The sequence below is a fragment of the Micromesistius poutassou genome, assembly GCF_964030765.1.
Source record: "Micromesistius poutassou genome assembly, chromosome: 12".
Classification (NCBI taxonomy): Eukaryota; Metazoa; Chordata; class Actinopteri; order Gadiformes; family Gadidae; genus Micromesistius; species Micromesistius poutassou.
Window position 1 is genome coordinate 10,963,725 of NC_140282.1, and position 19,358 is coordinate 10,983,082.

Below are 19,358 nucleotides of genomic sequence, written 5' to 3' on the forward strand. Positions count from 1 at the left end.
ACACACACACACACACACACACACACACACACCAGCAGACAGAGACACACACACACACACACACACACACACACACACATGCAAGCATACACACTCAGGTATGCATTGCACACAAACACAGTCGAACACACACACACTCACACACACACACACACACACACACACACACACACACACACACATGCAAGCATACACACTCAGGTATGCATTGCACACAAACACAGTCGAACACACACACACTCACACACACACACACACACACCTGCATATGTACATGCACACATAATCAGACGCTATTACATTACATATTCACTGAATTGTGAGTGCTCTACAATGTGCCTATGTGCCTCAACATAGGCATGCTGAACATGAAATCCAAACCCTCTTTAACAGGTATGGAGCTGGGGAAGAAACTAGCAGTCTACAAGTGAGAAACAAGGTCAAGAAGCAAAAGAGAAAGACGATAGAGAGAGAGAGAGAGAGAGAGAGAGAGAGAGAGAGAGAGAGAGAGAGAGAGAGAGAGAGAGAGAGAGAGAGAGAGCAGAGCAGGAGTGAGGCTAGAGCAGATTTTAACCTGACTAACTGAACCGTCTGCAAATGCAAATGAGCTCCCCCTACGTTCAGAATTCTCCCTTCGTCGCCTCACCCTAATTACCATAACGATGATATGTGCTCCTTGAATCTGACCTTCCAAAACACTGGGGCGCCCAAATGTGGATCACACATGCCTCTCGCCTCTCAAGTACAGCTGTTGCAAAAGGGCTTTTGCACCACTGCACCGTTTCATGTGACGGACGTGTGGAGGTGCCCAGGGCGTGCTGCTGTCGGCACTGCCGGGGGGGGAGCACCGCTAAGCCGATTTCTATTTCAAATGACCCAATTACACCTGCAGAATAACAGAGCTCAAGTTTCAGTTTATGCGTCCATTATGTTGAGTAAAAGAAAAAATCAAAGGTGGCAAGAAAAAAATGACAGACTTGTTCCGATATGCCGTGTCATTCATGACAATCCTTTAATTTATTGTTGACACACTGAATGCAGCACAGTCCCCAATCTTAACGGACTGAAGAAGGACAACATTTTACGGCCTCAGCTGTCTGCCAATGGACGTCCAGATGGATCCCCCTCCTGTCCTCAAACACTGTTCTACACACTTTTCCCTCATGGGCAGAAATGAAAAAGCAATGTGTGTTATGTTGTACCCTCCCTAGTGTCTGGAAGAGCCTCGTGTGAGGTAAACGGTAGAGGGGAAAGCAGGGGGTTGAATTTGCCGTTGTGCTGGGAATTGCTCTGAGACTTAGTTGGAGCGTAGGCACTTCATAACATGCAGGGTGACTTTGGTCTCGTAAAAGTAAGATTCTTGGGGCGCGGTGGCATAAGTCACAGTAAAGTAAATGCTAACCATGGGGGGACGACAGCGCATTGTTTTCTGAACTAATGGTTTAGAAAGCAGCAGATCCCAACCAGGAGGATTAATGAATGGATGCCAAGGCGTCTTGGTATAAACATTCATAACGCCATTAGCCATACAAGGCAGTTTGTGTGTGTGTGTGTGTGTGACTGTGGGTGTGTGTTTGGGTGCTTGTGTGTGTGTGTGTGTGTGTGTGTGTGTGTGTGTGTGTGTGTGCGTGGGTTTGGAGGTGTGTGTTTGTGTGTGTGTGTGTGTGTGTGTGTGTGTGTGTGTGTGTGTGTGTGTGTGTGTTGGGGTTGGGGGGTTGTGTGTGTGTGTGTGTGTGTGTGTGTGTGTGTGTGTGTGTGTAATAATGAATGGAGGAACATGATCATTTCTCTCTGTTTTAACATGCGTTCCTGCAACTGGCTGTATGTGTTCGAGCATGGACGACGATGCAGAGATCGTCCCCGTGCTAATGTTCTGCTCAGTCTTCCCAGACACTGAGGAATGCTCGTCGGTATAAGGTCCTCATTCTTTTATAAAAAAAAAACGTACAAAACGTTCCCCAGAGGCACAAGGAGAGCTCGGCACGCACAACCCTTCCACAGAGGCTAGCCAACACCTTCAACTATGGAATTATGTCATCCTACAGCATCACAAAACAGGCAATAATTACACAATAAAAAAACTGTTGCAGGGCTTTTCAAAACACATGACGTAACGCCCATGTGTCTGTTTCTCTGTGCGCCGAGGGAAAGATAGCCGAGGCGTTGACATTGGCTCATAATTCACTCGGACTCGCTTGGATGGTTCCTCGGTGGGTTTTTCTCCAGCATTTGGACCAGCTTTTAAAGGGGAAGTGCATTCTTCACTGCGGTGTGTTCCTGTCAGGACTGCGACCTGCTCCACACCGAGACCGTCGCCGTGCCATCGTTCATGTTGTGTGGCTTTTCAGGAACACATGGCCGCTCCATGGTGTCCGTGGGGTAGCTCTGAACCTCACTAATAGGCTGTGTGCTTCTCTCCGTTGGTTTGTGGAGGAATGTTTTGCTCCACTGTGCCTCAGTCGGGTTGTGTAACCTGGGACATGTTTTGAAGAACTTGGTCATGAAGGTGGCCTCCTCGGCCGTCTGGACACCGTGGTCCCTTCTGTGGAGACACAACCCAGTACACCGCCTCTGTCGCCTTCTCGTGATTCAGTCCTCCAAGAGCTGCTCCTCCCAGGTGGAGGTGGGGATGGCGCTGTAGGGGTCCACGATCACCTTGGCACAGCGGATGATCATGGCCACCAGCAGGATGCAGAGGAAGGCCACGCAGGCCAGTGTCAGGCCCTGGTCCACGTCTACAAAGGCTGGGTCCGGCGTGCCCTCCACCTCCTCCATGGTTGTCGCGGTGGTGGTGGCGGTTGGTGGTGCTGCTGCTGCTTCTGCCGGCCGCAGTCCTCAGACACGCCCTCACATGCCACTACCATCGTGAAGACCTCCTCCTACTGGAGGGAGACAGGAGAGGAGGAGAGGGTGGGAGGAGAGGAGAGGAGAGGAGAGGAGAGGAGAGGAGGGGAGGGGAGAGAGGATGGGAGGAGAGGAGAGAGATAAAAAGATATGATGCATATTTCAGCCAACACCCATATTCAAATTTGTAATCCTACCCCGGGTTGCAGTGATCCACTATTACATTTTATCCTGTCAGCTCTGTGTGTGTCAGAGCGAGTGTGTGTGTGTGTGTGTGTGTGTGTGTGTGTGTGGTCAATGTGTTTGTGTCTGCGCAAACTTGTTGGACTTTCATATATACTCGATTCAATATGCCCTGAGTCTTGGCTGCAAATGGGATAAATTTTGCTTTGGCATTGTTGTCCCCATACCAGTGTGTGTGTGTGTGTGTGTGTGTGTGTGTGTGTGTATATATGTGTACATGCATGAGTGTGTGTGTGTGTGTGTGTGTGTGTGTGTGTGTATATATGTGTACATGCATGAGTGTGTGTGTGTGTGTGTGTGTGTGTGTGTGTGTGTGTATGTGTGTGTGTGTGTGTGTGTGTGTGTGTGTGTGTGTGTGTGTGTGTGTACATGTGTGTATACGTGTACATGCATGAGTGTGTGTGTGTGTGTGTGTGTGTGTGTGTGTGTGTGTGTGTGTGTGTGTCTGTGTGTGTGTGTGTGTGTGTGTGTGTGTGTGTGCAGGTATGTGTGTGTGATAAAACACATAGTCTGTATGGACTCTCAGAGCGGATAGAGCCATAATCCAAGTGACCCATTGCAGAAAGGAAACAGATCAATTGTCCACATCCGTGCCCTTCACACACTGCTCCACTGTAACAGGACCCGGGCTGGAGCGGTGGCATTTCAGGCCCACGCACGTGCTGCAGCCTCTGCCTGGGACTCGCTGCCCTCATTAATGCGCCCTGCCCTGGATCGCGTCGCCATGCAGGCCTCAGTATCAGGTAATGCTACATGGTCAATGAACACAAGTTGATGTGGACTTAATTCATGTCATTGTAATCTGAGCCTGTTAAGTCGGCCTGTGGAGGCTTGGTGGAATTAACGTCATTTTTCCACTATATGTGCCAAAGGAGGGTGTTTTTGGCAGCATGACAAACTAGTTAAAAACAGACATGGATATTGTTATGGCAGAATGACCTGATTTAAAGTGTAGGCAACAGTGAAAAAGGGGCACAGAATTAAATGTTGACTTGTTACTTAAGGGTGATTTGCCAATGACCAGAAGGCTCTAAATGTCCATCTACTGTTAAACCCTAGCATCTAGCATCTAACACCTAGCATCTAGCATCTAGTACCAAGCCCCTAGCACCTAGTATCTAGCGGGGAGGTTGCAGATTGTAACCGATTTATGACCACCGACCCTCTTATCGACAAAGCTACGGTGGCCTGGAAGGTACCAGTAGGTATTTCCAAATTTATTTACTTCTACGACAGCATTGAGTAGCCAATCAAGTGTTATGCAATGAAATTCCTTGATAGAGTTATAAATTAATTTAGTAATTTAGACTGTTAAACTGTAGGTCATAGCTCACAAATTAGACAGTGATTATGATTGCCATTTGAAAAGGCTTCCTCTCTAGAGCCATATGTTGGGTTGCGTGGAAGAGGAACAGTTCTTTTTCTAGAAGGGGCTCATTCTATGAAACGCCCCCACAACAATTCTCATTTTAATAGGATTATACACTAATTAAAACATACTTATGAATGTTATATTACATTTCTGCCAAGTCCATTTCGCTAGAAGCCAGTACATTGTACAAACTGTAGATTTCAACAAAAAAAAGCAAGGTAACAGGTTTGGTCCTCTGTTATTAATGTTTGCTCAAGGTTTTTGCACCCACTCTTTTTATTAGAGATGAAATCCAAAGTTCAGCTGAAAAAGCCTTGAAAAGTGCAGAGTAAACAGTTGAACCGAGTAACAGGGTAGCTCTACAACATCTGTATTTAATGATCTAATGGCTGTGTTGCATTTTTGCAACATGTGCTGAATAAGTGACATTTCCAAAAGGTACATAACACAAATATATATTTCACTGGGAAGTAATTACAACAGAAGATACACTATATGTAAATGTTACTGGTGTATTATTTAATTGCTGGCACTTTTGCAGCCGCCCCTGCAGGAACTGAAGGACCCAACAGGATACTTCCAGAAGAACATCCTGCAACTGATGCCTCTTCCTTCTAGCTATATAGTAGCTAGAAGGAGTAGTTAGGAGTATATAGATAGTACACATAGTCCCTATTGGCAAATATTGTTATGTAAATGTTTCTTTCTTCAAACTAGACTCAGTTGATTTTCCTACAGTAGTTAACGGGAGGGAAACAGAAAATAGACATACTTACACCGACCTCATCTATGCATAGATTTTATTCTCCATGGCTTAGGGCCTTTTCAAGCTTGTCATCCAAATTAATTGATCAGAGATAAAAGAGACATGGAACGATAACATAATGTCCAAATAGATTCATGATGAGCTTTCTCTCCTTATCTCCTCTCATCTCTCCTTATCTCTCCTTGTCTCTCTCTACTCTCGCCTCTCTTTTCCTGACGGAGAGGACAGGAGAGGAGAAGAGAGGAGAGGAGAGGAGAGGAGAGGAGAGGAGAGGCGATGGAGAAGCGATGTAGAGGAGAGGGGAGAGAAGAGGAGTGGAGTGAAGAGGAAAGGAGAGGAGATTGGAGGAAAGGAAAGGAGAGGAGAGTTGTTAGAGTTAGAGTGTAGTTTCCCTGACCCCTGAGCAAGGTTAGCTATGAGATAGAGAAAGCATTGATTGAAGAAGGACCCTGAACTGCAGTAAATATGGATGGTTGTTGAGCACAGACAGCGGAGACCTTCTATCAAATTAGCTTTTGACTTTATCTTTTTGGTCTTATTACTGACCCACGCAATTCAATTTAGATGGCATTGGAAGGCTTTTATTAATGCAATAAAACATTTTTCTTAGGATAAAGTGGGACCCTACCCTCTACCCACAAAGCAGTCTGAAAGAAGGGTATGCACGGGTGGGGGGGGGGCTCTGAAATGTATGCTCTATATACTTATTTTTGTCATGCATAAATGGAGCAGATTCAAAGTAATGTTTAAGCAATATAGTGTGCTGTTATGCTACTATAGCACCACTGTGAAAAGGGTCTAGACTCTAAGAAACATATTGCAACTGACTCAATAATGATGATGAATGAAGCTGTTTACTTTGCTAAATAAACAGCACTGAGGTCTCATTTGCCTTAGGAGCCTGGACTTATTTCAACTGAATTGAATAAGTGGATATTTTTAATCTTTATTTATTCTGCTAACCCTTATCCAGGCTATGCACCTCATTTACAAGAGAGACCGTGAATCAAACCTTAAATAAAAACATATTTAAAACATGATACACTGAGGGTCACTGACTGAAGTGAACATAGAAATCCATAGAGAGAATTCCTTTGAGCGTATTTCTTATACACTACCATCTACTAAGGGCTTTCCCCCCCCCCCCCCCCCCCCAAGGCAGGTTGTACCAGCTGAGAAGAAACATTTCTACAGCTAGAGGAGGAGACAATCGCTGACAGCGTAACACGTCGGTGGTGGAGTAACGAGAAGGTAATCCACTTTAATAAAACATCCTTTCCCTCCCCCGCCGGCTTCGGCGCTCTGTCGTTCAAAAGGCCCTTTGATTGGGGGCCTCCGCGAGGGGATGTAAGGCCCCTCTCTCTTTGTCAGCACAATTTCTTTACATACAGCCCACATCACACACACAAAAAGGCGTTTTCCCATCTTAGCGGGGCCCATCATCCTCCTGGCTTCTGAGTCCTCTCATCTGAGCGGAACACAATCACTGAGGGCTCACCGCCGCCGCGCTCAAGGACTCGGGCTGCTCTCTCCCCATTAGCAATTTAATGAAAAATGCGCAGGCGACGCGGTGCTGGTGACAAAGGCTTTGTTTTCCTTCGTCCGCTTGATACTGGGCCAAAGAAAGACATTGAGGAATTGAATGTAAACATCTGTATGTGCAAATGAGGAGGGTTTGTTTGGGGAGAGGTTAAAGCACGGAATTATTCTTGAAAAGATTAATACCCTGACAAATGGATTGGGGCAACTGTTGTGGTTAAGGTCTTTATTTTCATTTTAGTACACAATGTGTACTAAAAGTATTCTATTCCTGTCCGAGCTCCTTAAGAGCAGCCTTCCGTCCCACTCTCATCGGCAAGGCTTGAATCTGAAGTAAAACGTTGAAGTAAAATGTTACATAAGATACATAAGAGTTCTGTTTCTTAACTCCGTAGGCGATAAGGTAGGCCGAATTCTCAACCATTTCTGGGTTGTAGTGACTTTGGTATATGAGTCAGCACAACCTCACCCACATCACAAGCAAACTTTACCAACAAACAAGATTTGGGGGATTTTTTAATTTGATGATTGATTGGACAGCCAGGGGGAGAATGACAATATAATTGGCTACCACTGCTACGGTAATCATCAGGTTAATAACATGTCACCAGCGTCCAATCGACACGAAGCTCCGAAAAATGGTAGACTAATGGTTAGCAGGTGTCCCCGGGCGAGGCACAGCACCTCTGCTGAAGACCTGACCGGCACCATAATTAAATAACACTGCCGAGGGAGGCTGTTCAAATACTGCTCTGTCTACCTCGTAGGTGACAGCGGGCACGCTCGCTAATGTCAGCGTTTCCACTGATCCGCGCCCAGAGAGGATCATAGTGGAAGCTAGTTTACTCAGGAGGTTGTTTTAGCCGCTAAAGCTCAACTGTTAGGTCATTAGAGATAAATGCTAAACAGACAGACCGACCGATAGCTAGACTTGGGGAACAGATTGTTCATTGGATGTGAGCCAAATAGTGAAATACAGTAAAGTGAGGTTAGGCCAAGAGCAAACAAAAGTGAAAAACGATACCATTTTTGTCCAGCCAAAGCTACAGAGCCAAGTAAATTATACAACACAGTCCACTGAAAGTTGCCTCTCGGCTTCGTAGGAAACACACAGCATTGTCAAATATTGGAATGGTTTCTTTGAACAAGTGGTTTTAAGCCAATTGTCGTTGCTCAGTGTTGAAATCCCACCACAGAGCCAGTTCAGTTAGGGGCCAAGCTGGGTGATAATCGCCAAGGCTCCTTTCAATTGAACGGAAAGGAGTGTGTGGAGAAGGGGGGATTAGGGGGGGCGGGGTATACGTTCTGGCTGGTACCCCCCCATTGATCAAAACCCATCTGTTAGTGTTAGTCTGGGAGGGGGTGGGGGGCAGGCATTTCATTCCCAAAACCAAAAGGATCTGAAAATAATAGGGAAAAACTTAAATAGAACATAATTATTTTTTACATATGGCTCATCCAGAAAGTATAACTGGGTGATAGATTAATTCTCATGTATCGAAAAACAAATGTATTTTTGTGAAATACCGACGTCAGATGAGTTAAGTGTGTTGAAATCGACTGCAATACTGACTTGTTTACCTCCAACATTATATAATAGACGTTAACAAACACACAGTCGCGATGCCGAATGGGAAGAGTTTAAACACTGACGGCCAAAACAAGGAGCTAAGCACATGGGGGAGTCCTGAGCGAGCTGCTGGTCAGGGGAGGACCAGTGATGGAAAGTGTGAAAGGGCTGAGGAGACAGCAAAGCGCTAAGCAGAACAACACATCTGTCGCATTCGCTACATTCAATGACTCTCTCTTCCCACTGTGTACAATGGAGCCAGATGGGAAACGAATGAAGCTCGCTGAACAGATGAGTGTAATTTTCTCCCTCTGACTCGTGCTGCCCTCTCCTTCACTAATGCTCTGTTTACTTTGTCCTACAGGGGCACCAAATGCCAGCCCCCCCGCCACACACACACACACACACCATGGTCACTCTTCAGTTTCTTTCTCTTGCCTGTGCGCGCCTGTCTGTGGTACTCTACACTGATTTAATAAAGTAATGACATAATTCTTTACAAAGAATCCCCTTCTTGTTCTGTTTTTATGGCCGTCCAAAGTGGGCAGTATACCTAAAAGATTAGGCAGTAACTATTACAGAGCTGGTTCATCTTTAGCAGTGATTAGCAGTGACCATCAAAAACATTAAACCAGGCTAGTTAAAAGTGTCCTACTTCTTAAATGATTGCACAGTGAAGACATGAACTGGAAACTCAACCCACTGTTCTTCTGTTGTTCATAACTTTATTGTTTGGTGTGTAAAGTTCAGTTGCTCCCTGAGGGGTGAAAAAACAGCTCATTTATCCGACCAACATAAGGTGAAGCCCTTCTGAAATGGCAGGAGGGCTGCAGGTCTGACCTGGGGGTGTATGGCTGTGGCCAGGGTCCGATATGATCAAGGAGTTTGCAGGGGTAGCATCAGTTCCACACGATGATGGGTGAAAAGGGTTAGGTTCAGTTTCGCATCTCATTCTGCTGCATGGGCTGACAGATATTGTAACCGCTTTTTACGTGTAGACTGTCAAGTGACAGATAAGACACATAGATCGGGGATTAAGGATTAATTTTTATAGACGGTTCACTAGACGTTGCATATGACGGCCTACTATTTAGTTATTTAGCAAATATTCAGCTACTAATTTTACTTCCATATGACATGTGTATGTTTGTGTACCTGTATGGTGTGGTACAAGTTGGGGGTTAAACATCTTGCTCAAGGCAATCACTCCCAGAACCTTTCAGCTGTGACTCCTCTAACATTCAAGCCCCTAGACTTCCCTGCCCCATATAGTGTAATATAGCCAGGACACAGATAAGTCGATTCAATTAAATTGTCTAAAATGATGATGAGGAGAACAATGTGGCTCATTCACTGCCTAGTGTTGGCTGTGGGAGTCGGGAGTCTGTGCCAGCTGATCATGCTAGTTATGGGTGTGAATGATGCCAGTCCATCACTCGTTGATGTCTGTCAACTAAATCCTAGAATGAGTTTGAACATGAACAAACAGCAGCAGTCATAATTAGGATGAGGTGCCATGTGAGGTGCTGTTGGCTGTTGGCTGTGTCCAGGGTAATGCTCCCTCTAAGGATCCATCAAGGAGCGCTGCTGCTCATAGTGATCGCTTTAATCATTTCTAAATAGACCATTGATCCAGAGGCTCCACGTCTACTGTCTGCCCGGCTATCAGTCATCCCTCACTGCTCCTATCCCCTCTGACTCTCCTGCTCCAGCACACACACACAAACACACACACACACACACACACACACGCATGCAGGCACACACACACACACACACACACACACACACACACACACACACACACACGCATGCAGGCACAACCACACACACACACACACACACACACACATGCACACGCACACATGCACAAACACACGCATCTATATGCACACACACACACACCCGCACACACAAACATACACACACACACACACACACACACACATGCAAATACTTACAAACAAAAGCACACAGCAACATACAAATAAACATGTACACACACACATGAAAGCACAAGGCAAAAGGAAAAGCCTCTTCTGGTGTCCTTCTGCTTTCTCTCTTTCACTTGTCCAAATAGATGTGGGAAACTAAAATGACAAACACTCCAATCCACGCCATTTTTCAATTGGACGATTTTAATGTAATGTTATTGCCACGGGCTGGAAGCTAGTAAAAGCACACAGACAACACACACACATTCAGATACACACACAAACACACACACACACACACACACACATGCACACACACACACACACACACACACACACACACACACACACACACACACACACACACACACACACACACACACACTCCAACTCAGACATACCCTCAGACATCTCCAATGAGGAAGTCTGAAAAACAATTACGAAACACTCTCCTGACCAATTCCCTTTTTTTAACCTTCTGGTATATAAAGTCTTAGAGGCAACAGTAGGGTTGGAGACCTGTTGAAGACCAGGCTTAGTAATGAAGACCAGGCTTAATAAGACCAGGCTTAATGAAGACCAGGCTTGATGAAGACCAGGTTTAATGAAGTACAGGCTTAATGAAGACCCGGCTTAATAAAGGCTTAATGAAGACCAGGCTTAATGAAGACCAGGCTTAATGAAGACTGGGCTTAATGAAGACCAGGCTTATTGAAGACCAGGCTTAATGAAGACCAGGCTTAATGAAGACCAGGCTTAATGAAGACCAGGCTTATTGAAGACCAGGCTTAATGAAGACCAGGCTTATTGAAGACCAGGCTTAATGAAGACCAGGCTTAATAAAGACCAGGCTTAATAAAGACCAGGCTTAATGAAGACCAGGCTTAATGAAGACCAGGCTTAATGAGCAGCCAAAGGGATAACAGACGACTTAGATCTGGTTCTATCTGGTTTTGATGTAATGCAAATGTAATAAATGTAAATAAGTTTGGAAGCAGTTGATATTTCTCTACAAATAACCATGTAATAAATTCACTGGATGCTAATTTTTACAATCATTTAATTGATGCATTGTTATTCGACAGTTGATCTTGTCATGGGAAAAAAAAAAACATAATGATAATATAAAATGATATACAGATATATATACATTATATAACCTTGTTTACATTTTTACATTTAAAAGGCTTTGTATTTGTTCCCTTTGCACCTAGAGCTAGCTCTCTTAATGTCTCTAATGGAAAGGTGTTAAGGTAGTTAGCATTTGCATTGCTACTGCAGCCACAAGGTCTGATTCTGAGGCCAAGCAAATCTCTTGTTTGATGTGTAGACTCCTTTAGCTGTCTTGCATCCTTGCAGACCTGTCCACTTCCCACCAGAGTGTATTGCAAATTAGCTTAGCCTCTGCCGCCATGGATTACTTCAGCCATGGCCAATTCTTAACTCTCCACGATGGACCCTCCCCTCACCTTTGTTTCCTTTGTTACTGCCGACGATGTGTGAAAGTGCCCCTAGAAGAATCATGAACAACCATTGCCAAATTGAAGATACTTGGTAATTTGCTACCTGTATCTTCCCATGATACTGTGTCCTAAAAAGTGTCCTTCAAATAAATAAATAAAAACAGGCCTGCTGAAAGCACTAACTTTCAATCGATTTGTTGTGTTTCCACGGGTATAATCACAATAGATTCACGTTCAACAGGGGAAAGGTACATGCCAATTGTCTGCTGCACTGCTAAACAGTTTTGAGCTTTTTTATTGGGTGAATAATGATGCCCCTCCGCCATTGAACATTTTTAAATAAATGTCTGTGTATTCAACTTTACAGATGACATCCGAGGGCCCGAAGATGCACATTGACCTCCATTACACACTGAGCTGCATGCATGCAATATAATACAAAGTATTACTTAGTGTATGTGCAAATGTCGCTATTTGTTGATGCATGTAAATCAACAAACACACACACACACACTCGCGGGCACGTACACACGTGTGCACACACAAACACACACACAAGCACACAAACTACACTCACAGCTCCCTCTCTACTCCATCTCCCCTCCTATTAATCTGCATAAACTAATGCGGTTTTGTTCACATCTTCATTATCTCCTCTCACCCGCTATATGGACCACGCTCAGCCACTATTTGCAAACATTAGGGCAGATAGATGCAGGCACTGGCTCCTCTCCCATCCCACTGTCTTCTATCTACTGACTTTGGGACAGCGGCCAGGCAGTTATAGAGCCCAGAATGGATTGTGGGAAGAACTAAGAAACATGGTGCTGGACTCCCGATAGCGCTGTAGTGTCTCGACAGATTTGCTTACCAAACAGACACATGGCATACTGGACAGTCCAACACGGTACTGTAGTGGCATACACAAACACACACACAAACACACACACACACACACACACACACACACACACACACACACACACACACACACACACACACACACACACACACACAAGCATTCATGTGCACACATGTATGTCCCTATATCTTTTTTCCAATTCTAAACAATGTCTTGACTCAGAATCCACCAATAACAACACAATGTGATGAAGCAACAGAGATACCGCATTGTCCAATTTTTGGGGGATTTGATAATCCCCTGGCTGACCAAACCGAGATAATTGACTAATTTACCCATTACCCAGTATGTGTGGCAATGGTCTACCCAGTCATTAGCTACCAGAAAGCTGTGGGACACCGAATCAACTCCTGGAAGGCCAAGACAATGTTTTCATTTTATTATGGCATAATTGTACATATTTAGTTCATTTATATCATTTTATTATCCTGCCACACAGCCATTGCCCAGACGGACAGAATGTCATATCAAATATGGAAAGTTTACTGATAATGTTTAATTATTGCTGCTAGAATTAAGCGCAATCTCTTCCCTCAGCCTAATACCTTAATTTATGAGACCCTTAAATGCCCATGTCACAATTAATGAGGGAAACAGAAGTGCAGACTCTGCATTGATAAGCCTCCAAAACTCTGTGACCAGCTTTATCTTTTCCACACCACGTCCCTCAACCCATATATGCCCCGATACAGTTTGTGCACTGCAAAGCAGAGAGTGCACGGTTTAACAGTGTCTGTGTTCACTGTGGCGAGGAGATATACTGAGCTGAGCAATCAGAATGCTTTTGGCAGTACGAGAGGATTCGGTATGTCCTATCAACTGTTCCTCCTTGTACTTTAAAACAGGTGTTTTTTAACTGTTCTCTGACTTAGTATTTACTATACTATATAGTAAAGTTAAGGACAGTTTGCATAGTGGAAGTGACGGCTGTATGAATTGTATAGCTGAATTTAGAGATAAACTTGCAGGCAGCAGCTTCTACTGCGGTTGGACGTATGCTCTGTCGATCCATTTGGATTATTAAATACCTAACTGGTCTCCATTTGGACCTCTTTATGGGCTCTCTTGTATGAGAGCCCATCAATGAAAATATATTTCATTTACCAATAATACATCTAGTATTAGATTATGTTCTCCTTAAAGCTGGGCTAGGCCATTTGGAGAAACCAGCCAGGGTAAGTTAGGAAGAGAAAAGGAACGACTGAAGAGACCAAAGCTGAAGGGAAGAGGGAGATAAGATGAAAGGGGAGGACGAAGAGGGGAGATAATATATCATAAGAAGAGAAGGGGACGAGAACTGAAGAATCAATCAAATGAGCGAATGCCAAAAGAAACACGACAGCCACCTGTGCTCCCACGCACGAGTAAAGTTAATAGAGATGCTGTATATCTGACAAAGACTATGTAAAATTGTATGCCTTCCTATCCAATAACCTGAAGACTCAACATCTTCACCCAATACTTGCACAACACTGGAAAAATGCACATACACACACACACACACCCACACACACCCACACACACAAGCGCAGATGAATCCTAACTCCCTCACTCTAATCGAAGGTTCTCCCCACCCAGCATCAGAGCTATGTTTACGACACTAGCGCACACACACACACACACACACACACACACACACACACACACACACACACGCAGACATGACAGAAGATCTCCCAAGCCCATTCATTCATAACATAACGCTAATAGGTATGATTAAGAGAGAGAGAGAGCAAGAGAGAGAGAGATAGAGAATGCCTTACCTGCTCTCCTCACATCCCGTGCTGCTGCTATAAGGTGAGGAGGACCAGCTCCCTGCATGCACAGACACAGCTGAGAGTGAAGCAGGCAGAGAGAGAGAGAGAGGTAGAGAGAGACAGAGATAGAGAGAGACAGAGAGAGAGAGAGACAGAGAGAGAGAGAGAGAGAGAGAGAGAGAGAGAGAGAGAGAGAGAGAGAGAGAGACACACACACACACACACACACACACACAGACAGAGGTAGAGAGAGAGAGAGAGACAGAGAGACAGAGAGAGAGAGAGAGAGAGAGAGAGAGAGAGAGAGAGAGAGAGAGAGAGAGAGATGGAGCAGGGGGGATAGGGGGTTGGGGGAAGACTGAAAGTAAAGGCAGGGAAGTAGAACAGAGGAAGAAACTGAAATTGAATTGAAAAGTAAGTAAAAAATGGTGGACGGGTGGAGGGGGAAGCAAGGGAATGGAAGGGGCGGAGTGAGAGAGAAAGAAAGAGGGAGAAAGAAAGATAGCTGCTGCTGCTGCATACCCCTGCTCTGTTCTGCCTTCTGAGCCCTGCAAACAGCAACTGAAAATGAAGCCGAGATCCCCCCCCCACACACACAGACACACACACAAAAACACGCGCACTACAATCCCTCAATATCATCACAATTTGTCTATATGTCATCTTAATGATCTGTGCGTGTATGTGTGTATGGCACTGTGTGCAAGGAGAAGCACATTGAAGTCTACGTACATGAGAGAAGAGGCATGTCTGTGTTTTTCTTCTACTGACTCAAAGTGTCCTCTTCTCTTACTGCCCTGTGATAACTGCCATTTAAGGCTAAATGAGGCCACTGTATAGTATATAGTACATAGTATGCATGCATGTCTATCATCCCCACACTGGTGATTTTAAAGTACTCTGATGTTGCTTTAAGTGGGTTTCTAAGTTTGAATGTGTCTTAATGTGGTTGTATGTGTCTCTGTGTATATGTGTGTGTGTGTGTGTGTGTGTGTGTGTGTGTGTGTGTGTGTGTGTGTGTGTGTGTGTGTGTGTGTGTGTGTGTGTGTGTGCGTGCGCGCATGCCACTTGTGGCACACACATGTTTGCATGTTTGTTTGTAATTGATTGGGAGTGTTTGAATGGGTGTGCAGCCAACTTTTGCTCAAGAATAGTAAAACACAAGACCAAGGAGCAATCAGTTATGTTAGTTTAAATAAGAGTGACACTAATAACCAAAACCTTGTAACAATACACTATTTTAGGAGAATAGGCTTATTATTAGAAACACGCTATTGTGAAAAATACCCTCCAGCTTTCAATTTTCCTGACTGTATTGAAAAGATTTCAGCACACATAATTCCGTGCTGGCTATTTGTCTAGGATATGAGAAATTCAATTATGTAGGCTCATGATGTTGCTTTGAGCATTATTATTATTAAAATACGTTACGCCCAAGAATATTGGACTGTGGCCTATTCATAACACTTACCTGAATAACAAGGCACACATTAATCATTTATAATTAACAGTTATAGACAATCATTATATGTCTATTAACCCTAAGTGTTATAATACAATTTTAATCAGTGCCTTATTTTTCAGGTAAGTGTTATGAATACATTCCTACATCCTAGGCCGCATCATATAGGTAACCTGAGTGTACACTGGGAGTTGCCTCCACAGTCAGTTAGAGACTGTTCAACTTTAATTAATTCAAGTAGCCTAAACTCTCGCGGTGCTACCATTCAGAAAGCCTGCATTTAAAAAAAAACTCAGCTCCAGAAAGACATTTATCAAACACACTCACTGGTTTCTTTCCTGAATTTATCGATTCAATTGTTTGTGGATCGTGTGGGATTATTTCTACCCGTGGAAGCGAAGGAGCGAGGACGGGAGCTTGTGTGCCGACCCCCGCTGCTGCACCAGATAGTCTCTCCCGGCGCTCTCCAGCAGCCGTATTGTGCGTCATTTCATCGCTGCTGCGTTGTGTTTTTCTACCGAGGCAACATGGCAACTCCCGCTGCGGTCAACCCGTCGGGTAAGTAGCAACCCTAGTTTGTTTAGAAAAAAACAACAACGCTTAACGGGAAGTTCGGGTGACGATAAGAAAGGAAAACGTATATTGTTTTTTACAACGAATTAACGAGACGAGAAGTAGAGCCGCGCCAGGCCGCCGAAGCCTGCAGGCGAGCCGCCGCACACAGCATCCCCTTCCCCCACTGGCCCCCGCACAACACCGCTAGTCTTTATCCCCTCAACCCGGGGGATGGCGTCGAAATGACAAACGTACAGGGGCTAGAAAATGTCGTGCCCGGCTGTGACAGCCGTCGCTGAGAATTTTCTATGTTCAGTATTTCTCGTGTCTTCCGCGTCTGCTCCGTGGTCGTCTAGTCGGTTCCGGGAAAGTGCCTTTCTCCTCCGCGCTTTGATTCAGTCGAACCATTCCATCCGTGGTACAAAGGGATTTCCACGCATAATCATTGCCCGTGCGATACATCGGATGTTATGCTTGCTGCCTGTTATCAGTGTTAACCGTCATGGTTTAAACCCCACTGCCTGGCAGGGTCCCTCTTTGCTTGTTGATTGGTTTGGGGTTTAGCCTAGGGGGGAGATCTCAGTGAGCCTGGAGCCCACTATGGGTGTTTGACTGCTGCGGGGCTCCAGGGGGTTGTCAGTCACCCATTGAAGAGGATGTGTGTGTAAAGAGCAATATCTCGTTGTTTTTTGTGCCAGATTACAGTCCATCACTGTGAAGAATCAGGCTGATATTACGCTAAACACACTCTTGTATACATCATCTTTTTGACCTGGCCTACTTGTATTGTCATTGTTGTCTTTTAATGTTTCTTCAGGAGAACACTGAGTCACTATAAACCTGAATGAAATGTTTAATGTTTAAAAAGCTTCAATAGCCAACAGTTGATTCTGATTTTATGATTGTCGTGTGTTGTTGGTTAACAAATGTGTTGTTAACCAGCTAATACATGCTTGATTAGGAATTATAATAGGATGCACTCATTCATATGCATCATTACATTCAGACTGTGGTAAAAGAGAATGCCCACTCACACGCATATCAATGTATAAGCAAGCAGAGCGAATGAAGAAAGGATGTTGAAAGTCAAATTTCCAAACGGTAGACCTCTAATTATTCTGGTGTGTAGAGGACACTCACAGGGCCTGGGGACCTCGTTGGAAAACAGGTCAACCTTTTCCTCCACTCTATCACCTCATTAGCTATGTAAATGAAGAGGAAATAAATAAAGAATTTCAGCTTAATAGCACCGTGACTCCTGAGACATCAGGAGAACAATCATCGCATGGAAATGTCTCCCTCCTGCCAGATAATGGGAATGGCAAAATAAGACGCCAACCACAAAGCTGCCCATGCCTTGGCAGTCTGCCCGCCATTAATACTAGTCTAGTTAGTTAGACGGCAGCATTGAAGTTGTACTTTTGTCATCTTTTAGAGGGATTGAAATGTCAAGGAATGCCACAGCAGACCTATTGCCAAGATTGTGTGTGTGTGTGTGTGTGTGTGTGTGTGTGTGTGTGTGTGTGTGTGTGTGTGTGTGTGTGTGTGTGTGTGTGTGTGTGTGTGTGTGTGTGTGTGTGTGTGTGTGTGTGTGTGAGAGAGTCAGATCAGGAGAGCATTCTCCAGAGCATGCCCAGCGCCACACATTGCTCCTCACTCCGCCACTGACACCGTTAGGTCATTAGCTCGTAGCATTAAGTAAAGCTGCTGGTCTCCCTGTTAGCCACCCAGAGCACAGAGTTAGCCCAAGCTTATCTGGGATCAGCCCCACCGCCTCACCTCGCTCACATGCGCATTCAGGTCCAGTGCGATGGCAGGTGCTCGCACGATGTAGGAGCCAGTGGAGTGGCGGACGATGTGGTGTCATCTCGGGATTAGGGCACAGTTCAAGCCTGCTGGGATATGATTGGTCTTTAAGCATCTGAAAGAAGTCCCTGGGAGGGCTCCAGGCTAGAGAAGGGCTGTGTTTGCAACCTAGCACAGAAATACTTATTAACATTGATGGTATTAGCATATTCTGTGGCAGCGCTATGTCAATGTTATGGGGCTCTAGTCGTCTTGTAAAAATTGGGCGTATCGTGGCCCTAATCGTAGCAGTTGTAGTTTTAAAGAGTAACAGTTGTCATCATGAATGCCTCTGTACTTCTTAAAAGGCAGCCAGCGTCTATGGGAAGGTGAACACCCTAGATGTGTCAGTGTTTTCCCTGGGTTATGGGAATCTGTATGAGCACGTCAGCTATGGTCGCTAAAACACAGAGAAGGTCTGGTTGCAGCAGGTGTACTCTGTATTTGTTTATTGAAGCCTAAGGGTGCACACAGAAAGTCTGGTTGCAGCAAGTGTACTCTGAATTAGTGTATTGAACCCTTAGGGTTCACTACCTTCACTTCAAACTACACGCAGAACGCAGAATTGTGTTGAGTCGTGGTGAGCCATTCACCCTTCTTTAGCTACAGGGAATTGATAATATGGGGGCGGAGTAAGTTCTTTCTGTGTAATTTGTTCTATTTGAGAACCCTTTTTTATTTGGAGTCTCCAACCGAAGTGTTGACAGCAGTGTCCTATGGCTGTTTGTTTGCCTCTTTGCCTCACAGTAACGGATGGAAAAGGGAATTATACAAAAGGAAAAAGATTAAGTATGGTCTAGTACAGTCAGAGTACGACCGAGTGAGGAGGCAGAAAAATTCAGTTGGAGGAGCAAAAGCCAGGGGTACGATACAACCCTGAGCGAGCACGCACGGTTCAACTGGTGCACTGGCTGCCGGTCCGTCGAGAAGCTAGGCTTAACCCAGAGATACAGCGTGGAGAGGGGAGAGGGAGACACCAGTTCTCCAAAATGGGTGAGGTAAAAATGAGTGTATTGTCCGTCAACAGTGGCAGAAAGCTGTCTTTGGGAGCTAGGCCAGGTACGGCGGAAGTGCCTGTCCCGATCA

General features: G+C 44.9%; 2 protein-coding genes across 4 annotated transcripts in view; one reads left to right on the plus strand and one right to left on the minus strand.

Moving 5' to 3' along the window:
• Positions 1 to 2,589: 2,589 nt before the first annotated feature.
• Positions 2,590 to 2,775, minus strand: ctxnd1 (cortexin domain containing 1; the record flags this gene model as incomplete). The annotated part of the gene is made up of 1 exon (XM_084476520.1): positions 2,590 to 2,775. One exon carries the CDS (start codon positions 2,773 to 2,775, stop codon positions 2,590 to 2,592), a length of 186 nt encoding a protein of 61 aa, XP_084332646.1.
• A 13,535-nt stretch (positions 2,776 to 16,310) lies between these two features.
• Positions 16,311 to 19,358, plus strand: part of arnt2 (aryl-hydrocarbon receptor nuclear translocator 2) — a 54,541-nt gene continuing 51,493 nt past the window's right edge. For all 3 annotated transcript variants that reach the window (XM_084476510.1, XM_084476511.1, XM_084476512.1), the window contains exon 1: positions 16,311 to 16,430. In XM_084476510.1, coding sequence (XP_084332636.1) covers positions 16,400 to 16,430 — 31 coding nt within the window. In that variant the 5' untranslated portion in view covers positions 16,311 to 16,399. The remainder of the gene's footprint in view (positions 16,431 to 19,358) is intronic.